The following is a 22,485-nucleotide window of genomic DNA, read 5'->3' as shown; positions in this document are numbered from 1 at the left end:
ATGTGCTGGAGGCGGGCCAATATCTCCAGTGGTGAGCTCTGCAAAGAGGGTTGATAGCATTATCTATTCCATCTGACCTCCGTCTGACAGATTGCCAAGGGTAACATCACTGAAAAAAAATGAGGTTAAGAGACTTATTGTCACCCAAATGTTGAAACTTGAGGGTCCCCTTTTCTGACTTAAGTTTACAGACAACTTTATTCACTTCATGGACAGACTGTACTGTAGCATTTTTAATATCTGATGCTAAACTACAAGTGTTAAACATGACATCTGGTCTGGTCTGCTTAGCAACGAATACTATCTGTCCTATTTTTGACCTCTTTTTCAGTTTCATTAAGGGGGGCTGCCTCTGTACAGCATGTGCTGCTTGTAAATGTAACAGCTGTAGGTTATCAATGTAACTTTGCTGATGTACCTGAACTACCCCTTTAACAGTAGTACAATCCATCCCCACATAGCAGAAATGTTCGTTCTCCTCACGTCCAACATGGACGTCAGACTTCAGTAGAGTAATAGAGTAAATATCTCTTGACAGCTCCATGCCTTGCAAACATGCTGATTTGATGTCCATAGAATAGACTTGCCACTGATTTGGACAAATCACTGCTAACAGCAGTCTAAGTGATTCTGAAGCAAAGGTTGGGGAATCTCTCTGTAACTCATGGACATTAACTTATTCAAAACCTCAGGCTGCAAGTCTAGCTTCGGGCACAATGCCTTTGGAAGTTTCTTTGAGACTGCAGACCCATCTTGTGGAGATGCATTTCTGCCCTGCATCTTCAATTCATTCAAAAATATAATTATTCTGCCAGTTGATTATTTCTTCCTGTTTAGCTGCATCAAATGAGATGTCTTTCGCTATAAGTACATCAGAATCCATATTTTCAGTTTCAATGTTAAGACTATCAACAAGTGACAAGTCAAGTGACTCCTTTTTTCCATCACTGCCATCAGATTCAAGATGTTGCAGGTTATACCAGTTGTTGTGCTTACCTGTGGCTGTGCCTCTGCCTCAAACTGTGGCTCGATGTCGAACACCGTCATTTCTGTAAATGTTACAGTCTGACATGCTTTCAACTTTACACCTGAAGAAGTCACAGGGTTAACATATACATTGTGCTGTGTTTCAGTCTGTGTCACATTTGTATGTGTCATGGGTGAGTGTAGTACTTCTCCTACATCTACCTAATATGGCTGCTGCTGCTGCTGCCCTGTTCATGGTCTGCATTGTGTTCACTCTCTGCGCTATGTGCTGCATTGACTAAAGTAATGTCCTCACTTTCTGCCTGTCTGTCGGGATCATCTTGTATAGTTTGCTTTTCCTCGTCCTGTGTGTTAACATGACACCGTCTAGAGCAGGGTTTTTCAAAGTGTGGGAAGGTGAGCCTCCCCTCAGAGAACATAAGAACAGCCGCGCCCTCATCGTAACAGTTTTGTATGCTCATCGAGTCATCCGTGAGCAGAGCATCAAGTTGGCATGCCTATAAGCTGAATGCGGCGATTACCATCTTGTTCAGCAAATCGCCTCACAAACTTATTAAGATCAACAGCTTTAGTGCGTTTTGATTCAATGCTGAGTACAGCCAGACTTGACAGTCTCTTCTCTGTCATTGTAGACCGCAACTACCTCATTCCTTCAGTGCTTGGGTCCGAATGCTTCTCGTTTTGTGCGGTCCCGTTCAAATAAAATCGCCGCCAATCACATTTCCAAGCTCGCTCCGGGGGAGGGGTTACAAGGCTCGCGTCTTGTGCTGCATTCACTTGCACTCGGACATTAGGGATTTTCTCTCATAAATGTCCGATGAGCCACAACTTTTATTTCAAAACAAATCTGCCAACTGGGATGGCAGCTGGGGTGGCAAGGCTATTTTTAGGGTGTCAGTTGCCACCTCGGTAGATCCGCCCCTGCTTGACCGGTACTTGCTTTTGATCAAAGTCAATGCAAAAAACCCGCGCTCACACAGGTAGGCGGAGGTGAAGGGAATGAGCACTTTTACAGCCTTGTTGGCGAGGTGGGGGAACTCGGTCTCCACAGACAGCCAAAAGTGTGCAAGTGACGTTTTCTGCCAGACGCTGTCTGCTCTCTCACTTTAGGTATCCTAAAAATGGATCCATGTTGCCGCTCGCATAAAGTTAGCTGAAGTTACCTAGCTAGATTTCAGTGTTTATCGTTATTTTTTTCTCACGCTGCGCCTCCCCTGACGCTCTCTGGCGCCCCCGGGGGAGGCGCGCCTCACACTTTGAAAACCGCTGGTCTCGAGTGATGTACTCTAGAACAGTGGTTCTCAACTGGTCAGGCCTCGGGACCTTCTTTTTACTTTGTCAATAAATCGCGACCCAACATTTTAAACCACTCAAATCTATTCAACAAGAAATCGTGCTGTAGCTAATATATATATATGCTTTTCAGCATACAATATTAATTAAAGTGAAGTACATATATCCCTTATATCCCTTCACAGAACTAAAGCATGCTTTTAAATAAGGTTTAATGAGATGATGGAATCAAAGCTGAACTGTATAACATAAAAAGGCCCACATGCTGAAAACCCCATCCCAGAAGAGGGTCTGAGGGGATTCTCCCCCAGGAGATTTTTAGAAATACTAACATATAAACTACGCTTTCTGGTACACTCTGAGAAGAAAATAAATAAATGTAACTACGCAACATATTAATATGTTATGCCATTGTTTGTTTTTCACTTTGTGCTGACAGCTGAACTTGCTGCTCCTCACAGAGAGAAGAGCAAAGAGGAGTCTGTGTGACTTACTTTAAATTGTGGTAAGGGTAGATAGCCCCCATTGTTCTGTGACCTGTCAATCATCAAACCGGGGGTCATATTTCATGATGTGTTCATTTGTATATGAAGTTGTACCCATGGATGTATAAAGAAGTTGAGAACTACTGCTCTAGAATACCACCATGTCTCACAAATACGACAGCTCCATCCTGACCAATAACTGCACCTGGACCCTTCCACTCTGTGCAGTCTGCTCGTTTGTAATATACTTTGTCACCTGTCTCATACTTGTCATCTGTGGGTCTAAGCTGTTTGCGTAGTGCCCTCCTTATTCTCTCTGAACATTCAGCTTCTGTGAAAGCTTTCCTGGAAGCGTGCAGTACTGATATCTGTTCTCCTCTAGCACTTACAGTGGTGCCCTCAAGAGCAGGTAGCGTATCAACTAACACAGAAGGCAAGTTAGGATTCGGACTAAAAACGAATTGATGTGAACACTGTGCATACTGTTCTTAGCCATAAGGACCCAGTCTAGGGCAGTGTGCCAGTCACATCCATTTTCCCGTTTCACCTTCTGGATGATTTGTCTGATTGTGTCTCTCCAGTAGTCCGTTGCTCCAGGGACTGTATCCTGCTGTTCTGGACTCAATTTGAAAGTTTTCTGCCATGTTTCTGATCTCCTTATGATTGAATTATCCTCCATTGTCACGGTAAAGACGCTGCAGCGGGCTGTGGACACTTATCCATGTGCGAATGAAGGAGTTGAAAATGGAATTTTTTGTCTTCACAATGTTCCCTGCACTGAAACGTGTAAAGTGTTCGATGATATGGAGGTACCATACACCAGGTTCCACTTCATGTAGGTCCACTGCTACTGTCTCATTGTACTCCGAGGCTAGAGGCAAACCCACAGCAGGCTTTGGCTTGGTCCTGCTGTACCTCTGGCATGTGTCACAGTTACGTACTGTTTGTTCCAAAATACTGACACGTTCCTTGTCTTTAATTCCAGAACTTTCGATGAGTCTTTGTCGTCGATCTGCTGATGCGTGGCCAAACTGTTTGTAGAGTTTCAGGAGAACTTGCTACTTCTCACGAGTAGACATGTTTTTGTGACTACAAGAACGTCATCTACAATTGGTCCCTTCTCAGTGTCTTTGTCTCTGATGTCAACATAGTAGAGGTCAGAACTGATGAACTCGAGAGGTACAGGCTGCTTAAACATCTAAGGACTGTCATTTTCCATGTCCAAAACTGTTCCGTTTTCAGGGACGTTTTGCTTAGGAGAAGTGGAATATCAGCTGAAACCACTTCAGCTTCAACACTGCACTTTGTCTTTCCTGTTTTAGCTGGTAGTTTTACTTTTCTTGTAGAGTTCACTACATTTCCATCACCAAATTGAAATGGCCTGTAACCGGGAGTTTCGGTTCGCAGCATCTGATTAACTTTCTTGGCTAAGTTCCTCCATGTAGTTTTCTAGCCATTTCTCCCCACATACTGTAAGAAGTGCAAGCAGTGTCAATAATGGCTGACCCATCGACTCAGTCAGAAATATTTCTATTCACCCCATCAATGCCAGTTGCACAGCATCAGGAAACACCATGTTATACTTTTTCATCCGGTTGTATCTCTGATCAAAGTCAATAATGTAGTCGCCATGGACACGGCACTGTCCTTTGAAATGCCGTCAAAATGCGAGTAGGCTTCATACTTTCGGTCTTTTTCCTCCTTTTTGTCGAGCTCTGTAACACGTCTCCAGACATTGACTTCATTTTTCCAACACTCGTAGGGCATGGCTTCGTCAAACTTTGGCAGGGTTTTATAGTTAGAAACCATCCTCTGCTACCGATGTTAAACGTAATAAACACAACGTTTGTATACTTTAACTGCTTTATTGAGCTCGCACATCATCAATCAACCGACAACTTCCACATACTGAACCAAAACTGTGCATGTGCTACACAGGTTAAAGGGGAAACTCTTCCCCGCAAAGCACATTGTACAGGGTTAACAATAACTTGTGCTTAAACTTCATTCAAGCAGCTGTTGTGTGTCCTGTGCAGGTGGAGGCGCTGACCCACATGAACCGAGCCACTACGGTGCACGCCATCCGGGACTCGGAGCTCGCCAAGCTCCCTGAAGGCGCTCTGAACTCCATCAAGAGGAGGTATCCTCAGGTGGTGACCAGGCTCATCCACCTGCTGGGAGAGAAGATCCTGGGCAACATGCAGCAGGTCAGCGGACCTCTGGCTGGTAATTACATCCCCCGTTTTAGCTCATTCTAAAAGTCTAATGGACTATGGCCCACACGTGAACTTCTTATAATGTACTTCTTAAATATGTAAACATATATTAAACAGTAGCATTCATGTGTTAATAAGCCCACATTTTTTTATTCAGAAACTTAAAGTTGAGAACATTTTCAAACAAATATGAGTTGATAAAAATAGCCAAATAACTTATTTCCATAACCATCTTGAAAAATGCCCTTCCTATTGAGGGGCCCAGCCCTTCGTATGCTTTTATGTATGTGGCCCTCAGTAAACAAATGTGGACACCCCTGGACTACAGTGTGTATGCAAGTTTTGTTTTAGGTTTTTTATATATTTAGTTTCAGTCTTACAGTAGTTTTATTTGTTTGTGTGAGTGCCAGGTGTAATGTCTCAAACATATTTAGGTGCAAATACAAAATACATGTTTGGAGAATTATGTAGCAATGGTATTAATGTTGAAATATTTTGATTTGGTAATCAACATTAGAGCTGAGCTGAAGCGCTTGGTTAAATGACATTTGATTCAGGGTCCGTTATTTAATTAAAGACTCTTGGAGAATAATGCATAGCGCCATCTCCTGGGATGTCAGGTCTGTTCAATTTCTGTGGTTCAATGTCACAAGAGTTGACTTTAATACATCATTATAACAGCTGATATGAATCAGTTAACATGTGGAGATCAATTAGGCTTTTAGCATGGATTAAGATACAAGAATGCAGAATAGTTAAATAAGGAAGATTTACTCAGTAGACATTGTTTTTTATTGAATGATGCGAACCAAAAAGTTATTTTCTGCCTAAAATATGTAGTGAGAAAACTCCTCCTCTGCCCTGCAGCTCGTGGTCTGGCCCTCCACACCCCCACCAGCAAGTGGGATGTTGGGAACCCAGCCTCAAACCTGTCCACTGTGTCCATCCTGCCGGTGTCTGAGGACGTCCCCCTCACAGCCTTCACTCTGGAGCTGCAGCTGGCACTCAGCGGCATCGGTACACACACACACACACACACACACACACACACACACACACACACACACACACACACACGGTCCAGTTTGCCATTTTTAGAGGCACCACAGGCCGGATTATAACCTGCTTCCACCGCAGCAGGCAGAGCTGGGAGAAGTACTCAGATCGTGTACTTAATAATATTAGCAGTATAGAAAGTAATAAAGAAAAGTTCTGCATTGAAAATGTTACTCAAGTAATAATACTAAAGTATGAGCATCAAAATATAGTTAACCTGTTAAACCCCATGCAAAACTGTGTGTCAGGGCTTCTTAACATTTAACAACCTATTAATGTGTCATACCCACTTAACGGTAAGAGACTCAGCTAACTGACGATATGAAATGTTCTTACCGAAACTAAACACAACTCTAACGCCGAGCGTCTGAATTAGTATTAAGCGAAAGAGTGCTAACGCACTTAGCACATAACTCACGGTAGCAATATTTTTATACTTCATGCAATCTGCACAAACTAGATATCATATGAAAGCTGAGATTTCAATGGTATAAGTATCATCACTGTGCGACCAACCTTACCTTTGCTGTTTTCTGATCAAAAGATGTGTTCAAGGGCATTAAAACGCATATAAACGCTGCTGAAGGTTAATCTAAAGAGCTTCTGGTTTTGGGCATGCTGGCTGCGCATCAGTCTCATTCAGTAATGGTAATGTTTAGATGGATTTAGGAACATCCCCTCGATTCTATTGGCTCTATTGGTTCAAAAGAGGTGCCAATCACCAACATCGACCGATGGGTTCCAGAGATATGGCAAATACACCCAAATGACCCCAGAAGTGGGTTCTTTTGCACTTGTTTTGCATCAATCTTGATACAGGGTACTTATTATATGTTATAGTTTGGATTCCTAAAGCTTTTTGTCTACTATCCCATCATTCAAGGGCAGTGGCGGCAGGTGGAAATTATTTTAGGTGGGGCTATTGTAATGGTGAATAAACCATACGGGGAACATTTTGAGAAATGACCCCTTAAATGATGACTTCTGGTGATGTTAGAGATATGAGAAGACTGATCAATGCCTCCATAATCTTCAGGGTGGTTAGCTATGAATCTTCCAAAACTTCCAAATACCTTGTCCTGGACATCGTTTCTTCAGTACAGTAGGCCCACACAAACTGCAGAACACCGGTTCTTTGGGAACACTCAAATGATTGAATTCCCATTTAAAATCAGGAGACTAAATACGAACATTATGCAGACACAGACGTGGTTCAGAAACACAGAAATATTAGGAAACAGACCATTAAGGCAACAAATCTAGTTTGATGGATGCTGTCAAAACTCAACTATACTGTATACAATAATATGTGTGTGTGTGTGTGTTTATTTATCACGGGCACATAGTATCTGTCCCCGGCTGTTTGAAGAGCGAGCATGGGAAACAAAAGACAGCCTTTACCTGTTTGCATCCAGCTAGTCACACACAGTTACAATCACACTCCCTGTAATTGACATAATTAATAGATAGTTAGCTTCTCACCATCATTTGCTGTGGCCCACTGATGTTAACCATCGTAACTGAAAGGCTGCCTGCCAAACGTAAACATTCAGCCACGTGACTCGCAAACTCTCGCGAGAGTTTTACACAAGACGGATCCTTTCTAGCCATAACCCTGCACCGGGCGCTGACATTGGCGCCCGGTGATCATCAGATTTGACGACGCTGATTGGCTGAAATTATGTTTCGGAGGCATAGTTTACAGACAGCAACAGTCAGCTGCTAGTGGCTGCTGCTGCACTGGTTGAGGGCTCCTCTCTTAGCGCCCAGACGAGAGAGGGCAATGATACACGGGCAAGGCCAGGCAGGAAATATGTGACTTATCAGTAACTTTAGACATCGTAACACAATTTTAAACGATATTCTATTGTAGATTATACATTTTACTGATATCAATTATATAATATTGACCTTGTTCATTAAAAAAAATAATATATATATATATATTTTTTAAATATATATATATATATTTTTTTTAATGTGGGAAGAGGTGGGGCGGCGCCCCTAGCGCCCCTATGGGCCGGCTGCCACTGTTCAAGGGTGGTTTTCACTATAAGGTGCAGGTCTCCCTTGAAAAAGAGATCTATGATCTCAATGGGACCAATCTGGTTAAATAAAGGTTTGAAATGAAATGAAAATAAGTAATGGGGTTTTTTTGTACGGAAACTATAATTTACATTTTTTGACTATGATCAATCTGAATTTACTTTAAAATAAAAACATCTATATTGATTTTGACTTTTCTACATCCAACTCACAGGTGTATCATTGCTTTGAGAAAAAAGATTATTAATTTACCCCTTTTAGAAAATGAAGATATAGTCATTTGTTCTGGGAATGTCATTTTCGAGCCTGAGACCTGAAAAACAGGCTTGGGGTGGAACAGGTTAAAGTAGCGACAGTAAAGGTAGTCGTTGTGCAGATTGGTCCATTTCAGAATAATATATCTGATATGTTTTATAATGATTGATCATGAAAGTGTTCTCAAAGCTGGTGAAGGTGCAGCTAGTCTGAAGTACTTTGTAGACTGCAGGGTAGCTGGTGGATTTACTCCAGGTGGAACTCAAGTCTGATTTAAGAGTTCTTTGTATTTCACATCATTCATCCACATCTGTGAAGTAACTAAAGGTATTAAATACATGTAGTGGAGGAAAAGTACACCATTTACCTCTGAACTGTAGTGGAGTAGAAGTACAAAGTAGCAAAACATTGAAATACTTAAGTGAAGTACAAGTACTTAAAAACTGTGCTTAAGTAAAGTATTAGAGTAAATGTACTTCAGAATCAGAAACGGCTTTATTAACACGTAGACACGTGGACACGTACGAGGAATTTGACTTGGTGTCGTGGTGCATACATAAAAATAAAACAAAAATTTTAAAAAACACAGATAGCGAACTATTTTAAGAACACTATAATAACTTACAAAAAAATAAGATAAAATATAGTAAAATATAAAATAATATAAAGCAGTCATTTACATTGAAATAGAATGCAATAAAATATGTGCAGTAAGCAAACCAAATATTGTCAACATTGTGTGTATAGAGTCTGCGTTGTGGCTGAGGAGAAGTGTCAGTGGGGGGGGTTGGGCCTTGTTTAAGAGGCCGGTAGCGGGGGGGAAGAAACTGTTCAGGTGGTGAGAGGTTTTGTTCCTGATGGAGCGCAGCCTCCTGCCAGAGGGGAGGGGGGTGAACAGTTTGTGTCCAGGGTGGGAGGGGTCGGCCACTATCTTCCCTGCCCGCCTCAGGGTCCTGGAGGTCGTGGAGGGATGGCAGATTGCAGCCGATCGCCTTCTCTGCAGAGCGGATGACACGCTGCAGCCTGCCCTTATCCTTGGCTGTGGCTGCAGCGTACCAGATGGGGATGGAGGAGGTGAGGATTCAATTCAAGTTTATTTATATAGCCCAAAATCACAAATCCTATTTGTCTCAGAGGGCTTCACAAGTCAACAAACACAATTGGCAAGTAGGATGGACTCCATGATGGAGGTGTAGAAGTTCACCATCATCGTCTTTGGCAGGTTGAATCTCTTCAGCTGCCTCAGGAAGAACATCCTCAGCCGATGTTCTGCTCCCATTTGAGGTCCTGGGCGATGATGGTGCCCAGGAAGCGGAAAGACTGCACAGCAGTTACTGGGGAGTCACACAGAGTGATGGGGCGGGTATTTGTTACTTTACCCTACTGGCAGCAGGAACTGAGCCCGTACATGACCCAGCAGCTGTAGCAGGTAACTCATGTTCAGTTTCATTACTGTCCATACACATATATATTACATTTTTTACCAGGCAGTGTGTTATTATAAGGCAACACAAATGTTCTGGTGGTTTGGATTTTCACAAAACAAAACCTTTTTTTGTTTAACCCCAGTGAGCAGAATGGATCAGATGCAGTATTTAAAGCTGGCTGTTGGAGCTATTTATTGATTTGTATTATTTAAAGTTTTTAGGTAAATAAAGTTATGTCAATATCATACTATGTCATCATTTAGGTACATTTGAGTAGTTGTTTTTGCTTTTTGTTGTGAAGGTGATTTGGTATTTATGTGATTACACACCGGAAAAGGCATATGTGTTTTTTACCAGGGAAATAGAGGATGTAAAGCCATCGGACGCAATCTTTGATTTTTCTTGGTTTAAGGACAAATATACACTCCACAGGGGTTTCCACTGGTGTCACTGATGAGGCCTCCTCTGTGCAGGATGTGCTTGCAGGACCTCACTGCTCTGTGGGTTCATCAGTTGTTTCTTCTTCAGGGATTTACATTCCATTGCATGTCACTTAGCTGAAGCTTTTATTCATAGCGATTAGTAAATGACCATTTGTCCCCTGAGCCACAGCTGCCGGTAAGACAACCCTTTATCCTGTTACCATGGCTGTGCTCAGTTTACAGACCAACAAGGCTGCGGATCATTCATTTAGGGTTTGGTAACATGTTTAATTTCAATGGACTTGGACTGTTTCATACTTTGTAGTTCTGTTGATACTCTGTAATGTTTGATACTGTGTAGAACTGTTTGATACTGTGTAGCAGATATGGAGTACTCGATTCCTGGATTCGGACTCGAGCCGGACTTGGAGTGCCGATTTTCCGGACTTGTGACTCGACTCGGACTCGCGCACTGATTGACACGGACTCTGACTCGGACTCGTGAATTTTTCACCCATGATGACTCGGACTCGACTTGTACATTGACGCCCCGACTTGGACTCGGATTCGAGCGAGTTTTGTCAGGAGTCAGATGTAATCTGTCCTGGCGTGTGCACCTGCGAGGCGAGTTCACGTACTGGGCGCGCCGCAACTATTCCAGTCTAAAGATATCCAGAGACACACCCCGCATCGTGCTGTGTGCTTTCACAGATTTCCCTTCCACATTGGGAAAGAGCAGCGCAAAATGCTCGTTATGTGGAAAAAAGATTGAAGAGAAGGATCCGTAACACATTACTCTAAGGATCGAGTTCAGACATAGGCTGTGTTGAACACTATCATCAGAGTAACGTGATCAAATCAGTAATGATAGATTCAGCCGATAACACGAAAGCACATGGCTACTTAGCGCAGAATGGTCATTGTGCATGCTCAGAAGCCATGTGCTTTCTGGGGCTAAATCTTTATTGATATCATTTAAACATTCACTTGTTGACTGTTGGACATATGTGTTTGACGTTCATAAGTTATGTGATGTTTTGCCGACTGTGTTGAAATAACTTCATTCGAACCCATTTAGAATCATATCCCTTTTTCCCGTTTGCTTTGTTTGTGCTTGTACATTTAATTTGTTAAGGCTCAGGATTATGGTTTTGTATTTCACTTTTATATAGCACACTGATAACAATACTTTTAACATTGTTTCTCAATCCTTGAACTCAAACAATACAAAAATGTATTTAAATGATTGAATTATTATGATAAACATGCCGCAGCCAGTTTGCAATGGTTGAAACTAACCCCCTAAACGCACCAGGAGCGTCTGCGCTGCGTTACGGCCGCGCCGCGGCGTTCGCAAACATCGCGGCCACTCTAGTCAATGGGTGCTATTCCACCAGACGCGCCGCGCCGCGGCTCGAAGCGTCCCAGAAGCTCCTCGCCGCAAGGAATTTCTAAAATATAGGATGAATCCTATTTTTGACGCGGCGCAGCGCAGGCAGGAAGTGATGAAAATCACCTTGTTGTCTGCTTTGCTGGTTGAGGGGGTGCACCCAAAACCGGCTCCTTCTCCCTCCCCCCCACCACCGTCTTTCAAGTAGGAGAATACATGCCAGCGTTCTCCTCCGGTTTACAGGCACTGTCAATTATATATGGGAGTGGCTATATACAGGACGCTCCTGTATATAAGGTCTCTGAAATGGCTATATACAGGACCGTCCTGTACACAGCTCTCTGAAATGGCTATATACAGGACGGTCCTGTATATAAGGTCTCTGAAATGGCTATATACAGGACGGTCCTGTATATAAGGTCTCTGAAATGGCTATATACAGGACGGTCCTGTATATAAGGTCTCTGAAATGGCTATATACAGGACGGTCCTGTATATAAGGTCTCTGAAATGGCTATATACAGGACCGTCCTGTATATAAGGTCTCTGAAATGGCTATATACAGGACCGTCCTGTACACAGCTCTCTGAAATGGCTATATACAGGACGGTCCTGTATATAAGGTCTCTGAAATGGCTATATACAGGACGGTCCTGTATATAAGGTCTCTGAAATGGCTATATACAGGACCGTCCTGTACACAGCTCTCTGAAATGGCTATATACAGGACGGTCCTGCACAGAAGCCCTGAAATGGCTTGTTATGTAGTCTACAGAAATATGGATATAATTGGTGTACAATTAACGTTTACAGCAGGATAAATTACAAAAATGTACAGCATACTATTCAAAAGACGGTTTCTCTGATTTCTAAAATAAAAATGCCGGCGTAGCCGATAAATGATTTGTGTTGCTTTCAATGCAAAATCACTCCACGTCAACGAAATGTCGGCGTATTCTTTAAAAAAAAACCTTCAGTTTTAATAAAACCGAGTAGTCTTTAAAGTATGCAGTGATATCCTTTACAAGTAAAACATTGTGCATTGGAAAATATAAAGTAGAAAATGATTGAAACAACATAAAAAGATAAGCCAAAAAAAAGACTGAAATCAGCATAAAAAGCTAAGCAATTGGCATAAAAAGAGATTTAATTGCCACAATTTTATATTGAGGGGAAACTCATTGAAAATAATGTTGTCGTGAGAATATTTATCTGTGAATCCTATCCCTACATTACCACCCGCGAAACTTGCTTAAGCATGCTATAATAGCCCGGTCTGTAGTCATTTGACGTTAGCTGCAGGACGGTCCTGTATATAGCCATTTCAGAGACCTTATATACAGGACCGTCCTGTATATAGCCATTTCAGAGAGCTGTGTACAGCACGGTCCTGTACTGTATATAGCCATTTGGCGTTGTGTACAGGACCGTCCTGTATATAGCCTCGGCCATTATATATATATAGAATAATTATGATGATGAATGCATATTTTTTTACCACTAAAATACAGCAACACATCTTTGATTCATGTCGTTTATAACTGATATATTACAATTATTATTAACTCTGTCTGTCGTCTACAACACAACAACATAGGAAATAACAACAATAAACACGATTTAAACAGACACAAACATAAACCATTTAACTACGGAGCCTACTACTTGTAGAAGTACAAATGTCCAGGAAATATTCTAAAATCAACAACAACTGCGAGGCTGCACACACGACGCTCCGCTTCCGCAACGTTTTGAAACGCGCCTGGTGGGTTAGGTCGCAGGAGGAGGCCGCAGCGTGGCGCAGCCGCAGCGCGGCGCAGCGCGGCGCAGACGCTCCTGATGCGTTTAGGGGGTGAGGATTAGTAGCGGGGGCAGCCCTATTTTTAACCAAACAATTTATTTAGCAATAAGTAAGATTTTTGGAAATGATTTGGCATCAACAAGCTAAAGTGTTTATCCTTTCTTCCCCTAGATAGCAACAATACTTTCTCTCATGTTCTAACATTCTTAACAATGTATTTTCAGTTTCTGGGGTTTTCAAACAATTAAATAAACTGAAATTAAACCAGGAATTGTGAGTCATTGTGTTTAATGTCGACCATTTTCATTTGTAAAGCAGCTCTTTGAAGGCGCCAGAACGGAGCACTGGAGGCAATATTGGAACTCGACTCAACCTTGATGATGATGATAATAATAATAATAATATTAATATTTGTAATAAGCTTTATATTTGTATAGCACCGTTTATACAAGAACTGTAGCCAAACTGGCTTCACAACAGTTCAATAGTATAACCTGACAGGATGAAAGCAATGTAGAGGAGCAGCTACATTTCAACACACATATCCACTGAGATGAATACATGAAGACTTGTGACTCGGACTCGAACACAGGTAATGATGACTCGGACTCTTCTTAGGGGACTCGGACTCGAAGAGTGGTGACTCGAGAGTGACTTAGACTCGTGAATTGGTGACTTTACTACAACGCTGCTGTGTAGTACTGTTTGATACTGTGTAGTACTGTTTGATGCTGTGTAGTACTGTTTGATACTGTGTAGTACTGTTTGATACTGTGTAGTACTGTTTGATACTGTGTAGTACTGTTTGATGCTGTGTAGTACTGTTTGATGCTGTGTAGTACTGTTTGATACTGTGTAGTACTGTTTGATGCTGTGTAGTACTGTTTGATACTGTGTAGTACTGTTTGATACTGTGTAGTACTGTTTGATACTGTGTAATAAAAGGGCAGTTTAAGTCTGACTACACTCCAAGCCCACAGGTCACTACAAATTAGGCACAGAATAAGATTATACACAAAAGGAAAGACCCCCCTATATGTCAAAGAGAAATGTATAATCATACTGAACAACTTTTAGGGAAGAGAAGGATCTACTTTAGCCTCTGCCCTGTGATACTTCGTGCCTCACACTCGTTCACCTCAGAATCAGAATACCTCCATTAGTGCCACAGAGGGGAAATGTACGTTGTTACAGCAGAAAAAGAGCCACAGACAGCTTAATGTTATATATGTTACATGCATTAAAAAGTACTAAGTTAAAAAAAAAGCTAGGATATAATAAACAATATAATAAAAAAAATAAAAAAGTTACACAATTTACAAAATACACATCCTGTAACAGTTCTTAGGATTTAGCAGCCAGGTATATATCGCACACAGTTTAACAGAAAGGGGTTTTATAGTCTGTGTGTGAATCCTTGACTCGGACTCGAACACAGGTAATGATGACTCAGACTCGACTCCGACTCTCCTGTCCAGCAGGGAGGACAGCGTGGCTGCCATTCTCCTCTCTCCCACCACCTCCACAGTGTCCAGAGGACTCCTCTCTCCCACCACCTCCACAGTGTCCAGAGGACTCCTCTCTCCCACCACCTCCACAGTGTCCAGAGGACTCCTCTCTCCCACCACCTCCACAGTGTCCAGAGGACTCCTCTCTCCCACCACCTCCAGAGTGTCCAGAGGACTCCTCTCTCCCACCACCTCCACAGTGTCCAGAGGACTCCTCTCTCCCACCACCTCCACAGTGTCCAGAGGACTCCTCTCTCCCACCACCTCCAGAGTGTCCAGAGGACTCCTCTCTCCCACCACCTCCACAGTGTCCAGAGGACTCCTCTCTCCCACCACCTCCACAGTGTCCAGAGGACTCCTCTCTCCCACCACCTCCACAGTGTCCAGAGGACTCCTCTCTCCCACCACCTCCAGAGTGTCCAGAGGACTCCTCTCTCCCACCACCTCCACAGTGTCCAGAGGACTCCTCTCTCCCACCACCTCCACAGTGTCCAGAGGACTCCTCTCTCCCACCACCTCCAGAGTGTCCAGAGGACTCCTCTCTCCCACCACCTCCACAGTGTCCAGAGGACTCCTCTCTCCCACCACCTCCACAGTGTCCAGAGGACTCCTCTCTCCCACCACCTCCACAGTGTCCAGAGGACTCCTCTCTCCCACCACCTCCACAGTGTCCAGAGGACTCCTCTCTCCCACCACCTCCAGAGTGTCCAGAGGACTCCCCAGGACAGAGCTGGCCTTCATGATGAAATAGGTCCTGTATTAAAAACAATGTTGTTGTGTTTCTGTTTTGTGAAGGCCCAACTCTACTCCTGACCAGTGACAGCATCAAACAGCGCCTCGGTGCTGCGGCTCTGGACAGGTAGAACTGTTTCATTCTTTGACTTTTAAGTTAGTCATACAAGTCATTACTGATTAGTATTTCATTCACAGTAATACTTCATTACAACAGACATATTTGTTTAACATATGCTATTTAATTTACTGTCTAATATTTGTTCCTCTTTTTTTGAAGTGTCCATGAGTATCGTCTGTCCAGCTGGCTGGGGCAGCAGGAGGACATCCATCGCATTGTCCTCTACCAGTCTGACTTCACCCTCACGCCCTGGACCCAGCGCTGCATCCGCCAGGCTGACTGCATCATCATCGTTGGCCTGGGCGAGCAGGAGCCCACTGTGGGGGAGGTCAGTGTAACTGCTCTCACTGCACAGCTGCTGGAGCTCTTATTCAAGAAAGCACGCAGGATGTTCTCACTTCAAAGTTAAATAATACCAAGAGTGATGAATGGGATTTAAACATATATGTAAGAAGTGGAAGTAATCAGAATATAATCCGTATACCTTCATTCGTCCCACAGAAGGGACATTTGCATTTGTTACAGCAAGAAAAGAGCCAAAGACGGCTTAATATGAACCAAGAAGCACGCATTCTAGCCTTTGAATGGTTGAACCAGAAGTGATATGATAGGGCGAAGTTAAGTACAACTGAATGCCTACAGACATTATGAGGGAAACAAGTTGTAATTTATTAAAGGTCCCCTATTATACTCTTTTTCAACAATATAATACAGGTCTCAGATATATACAGAACAGTTCTCTGAATTGTTTGTCTGAAACACCAAAGAGGTCAGTGTTGCATCCCATAATCCCCTCTGTTTCAGCCCTGTTCCAAAAGTGCTGATTCTGTCTCTGTAGCTTTAAATGCTAACTAGAAAATGCATTTCCTGCAGAAAATGTGTGCGGATGCTGTAAACCAGGGTTCACCAACTACATCTGCCCAATAGACACTTTCGCGGGCCAGCGATTTGTATATAGCCCAGAATGTTTAAGTTGTTGACCGGGTGGGGGGGGGGTGCTAGTGGGGCACGCTCAGGTACTGCGGATGCATAAAGCTCAGCAGACTCTTCACGCTAACGAATGATCACTTCTAGGCTACTGTGCTGCAGCTGCTGCCTCTCTGTTGGACTCCGGTACTGCACATTACTCACAAGACGTTGTAAACAAATTAATGAGTGGGGGGCGAACGCACTAACCCCAACGCCACAGTCACCCCCGTCGTGCGGGCCGGATCAGAATATCTGGCGGGCCGGATCAGAATATCTGGCGGGCCGGATGTGGCCCGCGGGCCGCCAGTTGGTGGTCACTGCTGTAAACTGTGAACATTTGTTGCTGAATTTAGCTGAAAGTGCAGGAAAAGCTGAATGTGTTATTCGCTGAATGGTCTCTGCTTTTAGCTGCAGAGACAAGTCAGTGTGTTGCTGAACTTAGCGGAGAAATGCAGAAAAGTGAAATGATTTGAATCAAATTGTTACAGCTCAAATGCATTGCAATGACTTTGTTGAACACTTGAAATGTTAAACTGGAAGAGTAGGACAAATAGTGAAGAAGCTTAATACTTAAAAGAAAAGGTTTAAAAAAGGTATAAACAGGGTACCCCTTGCCCGTCAGGCTTCTACGGGCAGGGCGTCCCATATACCTTCATTGCGGACAGCGGACCCCTTGACCGTCAGGCTTCTACGGGCAGGGCGTCCCATAGACCTTCATAGACCACGTGATCAACAACGATGGCCGAGCTTCGTGTTATTCTCGGGGGAAAATGCCTATTTTAAGGTTCATTTGGCCATTAAAATGCGTTTTGATGTCATTGTATGCGAGTAATGAGTTTTTATTTCTGGTTATTTGTGCAGTACATGTACATGATGTTTAGTTTGCTAGTTATGATGAAGATTACTTCATGAATGTGTACACATTCATGGTTGCTAAGGTGGTTGCTATGGACGCTGCAACAGCTCCCAGACCACGGCTGCAGTCGGATAGTTTAAAAATCAGCTCCTAAATTCTAACCCTATCGTCTATTCCTTGACCTCTGAGTGAAACGTCACGGGGTTAAGGGATAGTGGATAGGAGAATTCAAAAGGACTTAGGAGAAGAGACTGCGGTACTTTAGAGAATCCGAATGCACTTTCACTATCCGACGTGTTTATGATGCGCCAGCGGACGTCATTGTGTGCGTCTGCTGCTGTGGGGAAACCATGGAAACCACAGTTTTCTATACAGCGGACTACAACATGGATGTTTAATAAGAACGAGGGACTCCTGTGAACTCATCTAGAGACTCTGCTCCGTGCTCTGATGCTGCTGCTTTGCTTTATGAACGTGGACAACAGAGAAACATATTCTTCATGACCAAAGTTGGAATTGAAATAAAAAAGGAAAGTGAAACTTATGCTCGTCACCCTCTCCCTCCGGTCCACATTAATACAAATGATCCCAATACGTATGATTGTATGAACTAAAGATCTTAAAATCAATACAGATGTATTTATTATAAACGTTAGTCCTTAACATCTATCACTGTGTATATCACCATTCAAACATCTTTTAAAAGTTGAACAAACTCCACACAGCTCAGTAAAGACTGAAATGTTGACTTTATTTAATAATTTCAGTGAAAACTAACGTTCATATTTCTCTTTTTGATTATAATACTGATGAACGTTCAAAACAAAGCACTTTGGCAACTTACCACCTACGTTTTAAAATGCTTAATAAGCACCGTAACTTTCATGATATCATTTCTCGGTCATAATCGGTTGTTTCCGTGAACGGCCGACTGTTGAGTGACGGCAAATGCTGCGGCTGCAAGGCATTGTGGGGCAGCATTTTCGCTTCTCCTGTCGGTAAGGGAGGTCCAGTGGTTCCTAAGCTAAAGGAGGTTATAAAGGAAGTTTGAAACCTCCTTTCCTATCATTCTCATCATTCTAGAGAATTCGAACGGCACTTATCATGGCTGCCACTGAGGGACTTCCGGGTCATTTCACTCCTTTAGGAAGGTTCCTAAGCTAAATGGACTATTCGACTTCAGCCCACGTGATCAACTACAATGGCCGACTTCGTGTTATTCTCGGTGGAAAATGCCTATTTTAAGTTTCATTTGGCCATTAAAATGCGTTTTGATGTCATTGTATGCGAGTAATGAGTTTTTATTTCTGATTATTTGTGCAGTACATGTACATGATGTTTAGTTTGCTAGTTATGACGAAGATTACTTCATGAATGCTAACGTTTTTTAGGTGGAAATGTGTTTTTTCACAGCAGAGTCACCGTACTTGGACTTATTGGGAGAATCTAAAGGCAAGAACATCCCAAGTATTCATTTAGGTCTTTATTGTAGACCTTTAGTGTTGCCATCTGTGAGGAAAATACATGGGGCTCAGAGCCTCGTATTTTTAAAATCTTTTTTTCCTTCTAATGTGTTATTCTTTTCAAAATAACACACTGTTATTTACCCACCAATAACACACAATTATCCTTGCTTTTATTTATTGGTTTAATTCCATAATCTCGGTCTTTTTGGCGTTCGTCAGGAACTGAATTTCAAAATAAAAATAACCGGAAACAGACGTAGGCATTTCGAGCGATTACCCAAGATTCTCAGCTACGCTGATTGGATGTTTTAGCCGCAATGCATGCTGGGATTTGGTGTTTATATTATATGAAATCCGGAAAACATTTGAAAAGAATCAAATAATACTTAATTCCGAGTGCTCTTGCTTTTCTCTTTGAAAGTCATCACATAACGGCATTGTAATACACGGTTCGGCTGCATTAAATATTACAGATCTGCCGTAGTTCTTTATTTATAGCGCCCTGATGAGAAGACCTTTGGAAAAACTGAAGAAATGCCGCCGAAACTGAATACTTGACGTGGATCATAAATATATCAACAATTAAAAAACTTCTCAATTTCTCTTCACACAATACGTCTCCTTGCAGTATCAACACTAATTCGGCTGACTTTTACATTTGATCTAATTCATAGATAGGTTATATTTACACCATAACGGTGCACAGCTGATATAAAAGGACTTGTAGTTTTTAAAGATATTACTGATTTGAATTGGATTGAATTTTGAATGTAAATACTGAGTCTGAAATAGTATAGCAATATGCTGTAAAATTATGTGAAAGCATGAATAAAACTACACATCTTCAGATGTTGTACATACAAGTGTCTGTGTGTACCTTTTGTGCCTAGTGGTTAAAGCACGTTATTGAATTATTGTTTTTATGTGTTATATTTGATTAAAAAAATATTAAGAGTACATATACTTTCATAGGGGGAAAGTAGAAGGTCTGTGATAGAAATATAGAATATAAAAAATCAAGAAGATACTATAAGTGATCTCTTCAATAAAACAGTTTAGTGCAGGATGTACAAAGATATTAATAGGAGGAGGTGCAAAACAGAAAAACGAATTAACCTTTATTTAAACATTAAATAACAGATTAAGGTCTTCTTTTAAATAAGAAAAAAACTTTGGGGGTATCTATCTACAGATAAATATTAAGCCTGACAAAGTACTTAACGTCTAATATATTGCTTTCCTGCAATGTTAACTATGTTGAAGCACTTATTTTAACTGATATTATACACATTAATTATACTCTTATGTATGTAGATAGAATAAGAAATGTGCAGAATATGACAGTTTAATGGTGGAGGTACACACATATTGATAGATGTCTTGTAATGCACTGTTGAGGAACCTGTGACCCAAGTTTTTCATTCATTGCATAACTACACCGTAGTTGTGTATGATATGTCAATACACCTTTAAAATCTTGAAATCTTGAAAGGGATGTGCAAAATAGCCATAATATACAGTCTTTAATTAACTATTAGTAGAGACTAACGAGTAATTAATATACTTTATTACTCGTTTCTATTAATGTCAATTGCAGATACATGTTTAGTCTTCTCAAGCACCAACTATCAAATATCTCTCCTGATTGTTGGCACTTGACAATCACCTTACCTGAATTTTACTCAGGTGTAACTAAAGTCTGATTTAAGGGTTGTTTATATTTCACATCATTAATCAGAATCTGCAAAGTAACTCAAATAAATGTAGTGGAGTAAAAATACCAGGTTAACCTCTGAATTGTAGTGGAGTAGAATTACAAAGTATCAATGAGCTGTCATGTTGGTATATATTAATGCTATATATTATATTATTATACTTCTAATTGTGGGGAAAACGTTCAGTAGAGACGTCCCATAGAACATTTTGCGAAACACAATAGCCAGCATGTGTAGTTCTGGGGGGGTGTTCGATTCCAGTTTTGGATAGTCTGGCGTGGTTTCGTTCCATTTCAAACAGCTGTTTGACGCTGTAACCTTGGCGCACTGCCACTCCAACATCCAATCCCAGACCGTGAAGAGTAATCACGGGGACTGTAGTCCTAAACGATAGCTGGGGATTATGGGTAGTGTAGTGTCTTCGGCCATCCTAAACTCAAAAATGTTGACAATCGCAATGATGCTCGAAATGTCCCTTATAGGCCTACGTCTGTTTCCGGTTATTTTTATTTTGAAATTCAGTTCCTGACGAACGCCAAAAAAGACAGAGATTATGGAATTAAACCAATAAATAAAAGCAAGGATAATTGTGTGTTATTGGTGAGTAAATAACAGTGTGTTATTTTGAAAAGAATAACAAATTAGAAGGAAAAAAAGATTTTAAAAATACGAGGCTCTGAGCCCCATGTATTTTCCTCACAACAACACAACAACACAACAACAACACTAAAGGTCTACAATAAAGACCTAAATTAATATTTGGGATGTTCTTGCCTTTCGATTCTCCCAATAAGTCCAAGTACAGAGGGTGACTTTGCTGTGAAAAAACACATTTCCACCAAAAAAACGTTAGCATTCATGAAGTAATCTTCGTCATAACTAGCAAACTAAACATCATGTACATGTACTGCACAAATAATCAGAAATAAAAACTCATTACTCGCATAAAATGACATCAAAGCGCATTTTAATGGCCAAATGAACCTTAAAATAGGCATTTTCCACCGAGAATAACACGAAGGTTGGCCATTGTTGTTGATCATGTGGTCTGGGAGCTGTTGCAGCGTCCATAGCAACCACCTTAGCAACCATGAATGTGTACACATTCATGAAGTAATCTTCGTCATAACTAGCAAACTAAACATCATGTACATGTACTGCACAAATAATCAGAAATAAAAAGTCATTACTCGCATAAAATGACATCAAAACGCATTTTAATGGCCAAATGAACCTTAAAATAGGCATTATGAAGGTCTATGGGACGCCCTGCCCGTAGAAGCCTGACGGGCAAGGGGTACCCTGTACGTAATATAGCGACGGGGAGGGGCCCTGACCGTCCGTCAATATGTGACGGGATGGGAACGTGTGTGTGTGTGTGTGTGTGTGTGTGTGTGTGTGTGTGTGTGTGTGTGTGTGTGTGTGTGTGTGTGTGTGTGTGTGTGTGTGTGTGTGTGTGTGTGTGTGTGTGTGTGTGTGTGTGTGTGGTAAAAACACATCAGCCTGCGCGGTCGCTCGTTAGGCTTTCTAATGATTCTGAAGGTATACACAGTGAAGGCGGTGCGTGAAAGGCGGTGCGTGAAAGGCACTGCGCGCTCCTATTCTCAGAGGCAGAGTCAACCCTCCCGCTGCCTCCTGGTGCTGCAGAGATTTGTTTTCTATAAAACAGCTGTGGGCAGCAGATACTGTGAGAGTCACGGACATGAATTCATAGATCAAGGCAGACTGGTGCACATACTC

The 22,485-nt window shown here is 41.9% G+C and overlaps 1 protein-coding gene across 2 annotated transcripts in view; it reads left to right on the top strand.

Annotated features, from left to right (window-relative positions):
- Nucleotides 1–22,485, top strand: part of pnpla7b (patatin-like phospholipase domain containing 7b) — a 94,710-nt gene that overhangs the window by 32,761 nt on the left and 39,464 nt on the right. For both annotated transcript variants that reach the window (XM_034090721.2, XM_034090722.2), the window contains exons 20-23: nt 4,802–4,991; nt 5,849–5,998; nt 15,682–15,745; nt 15,899–16,067. In XM_034090721.2, the coding sequence (XP_033946612.1) occupies nt 4,802–4,991; nt 5,849–5,998; nt 15,682–15,745; nt 15,899–16,067 (573 nt within the window). The remainder of the gene's footprint in view (nt 1–4,801; nt 4,992–5,848; nt 5,999–15,681; nt 15,746–15,898; nt 16,068–22,485) is intronic.

Source organism: Pseudochaenichthys georgianus, chromosome 9 (genome assembly GCF_902827115.2).
Source record: "Pseudochaenichthys georgianus chromosome 9, fPseGeo1.2, whole genome shotgun sequence".
Taxonomy (NCBI): domain Eukaryota; kingdom Metazoa; phylum Chordata; class Actinopteri; order Perciformes; family Channichthyidae; genus Pseudochaenichthys; species Pseudochaenichthys georgianus.
This window is presented reverse-complemented; position numbering and strand designations above follow the sequence as displayed.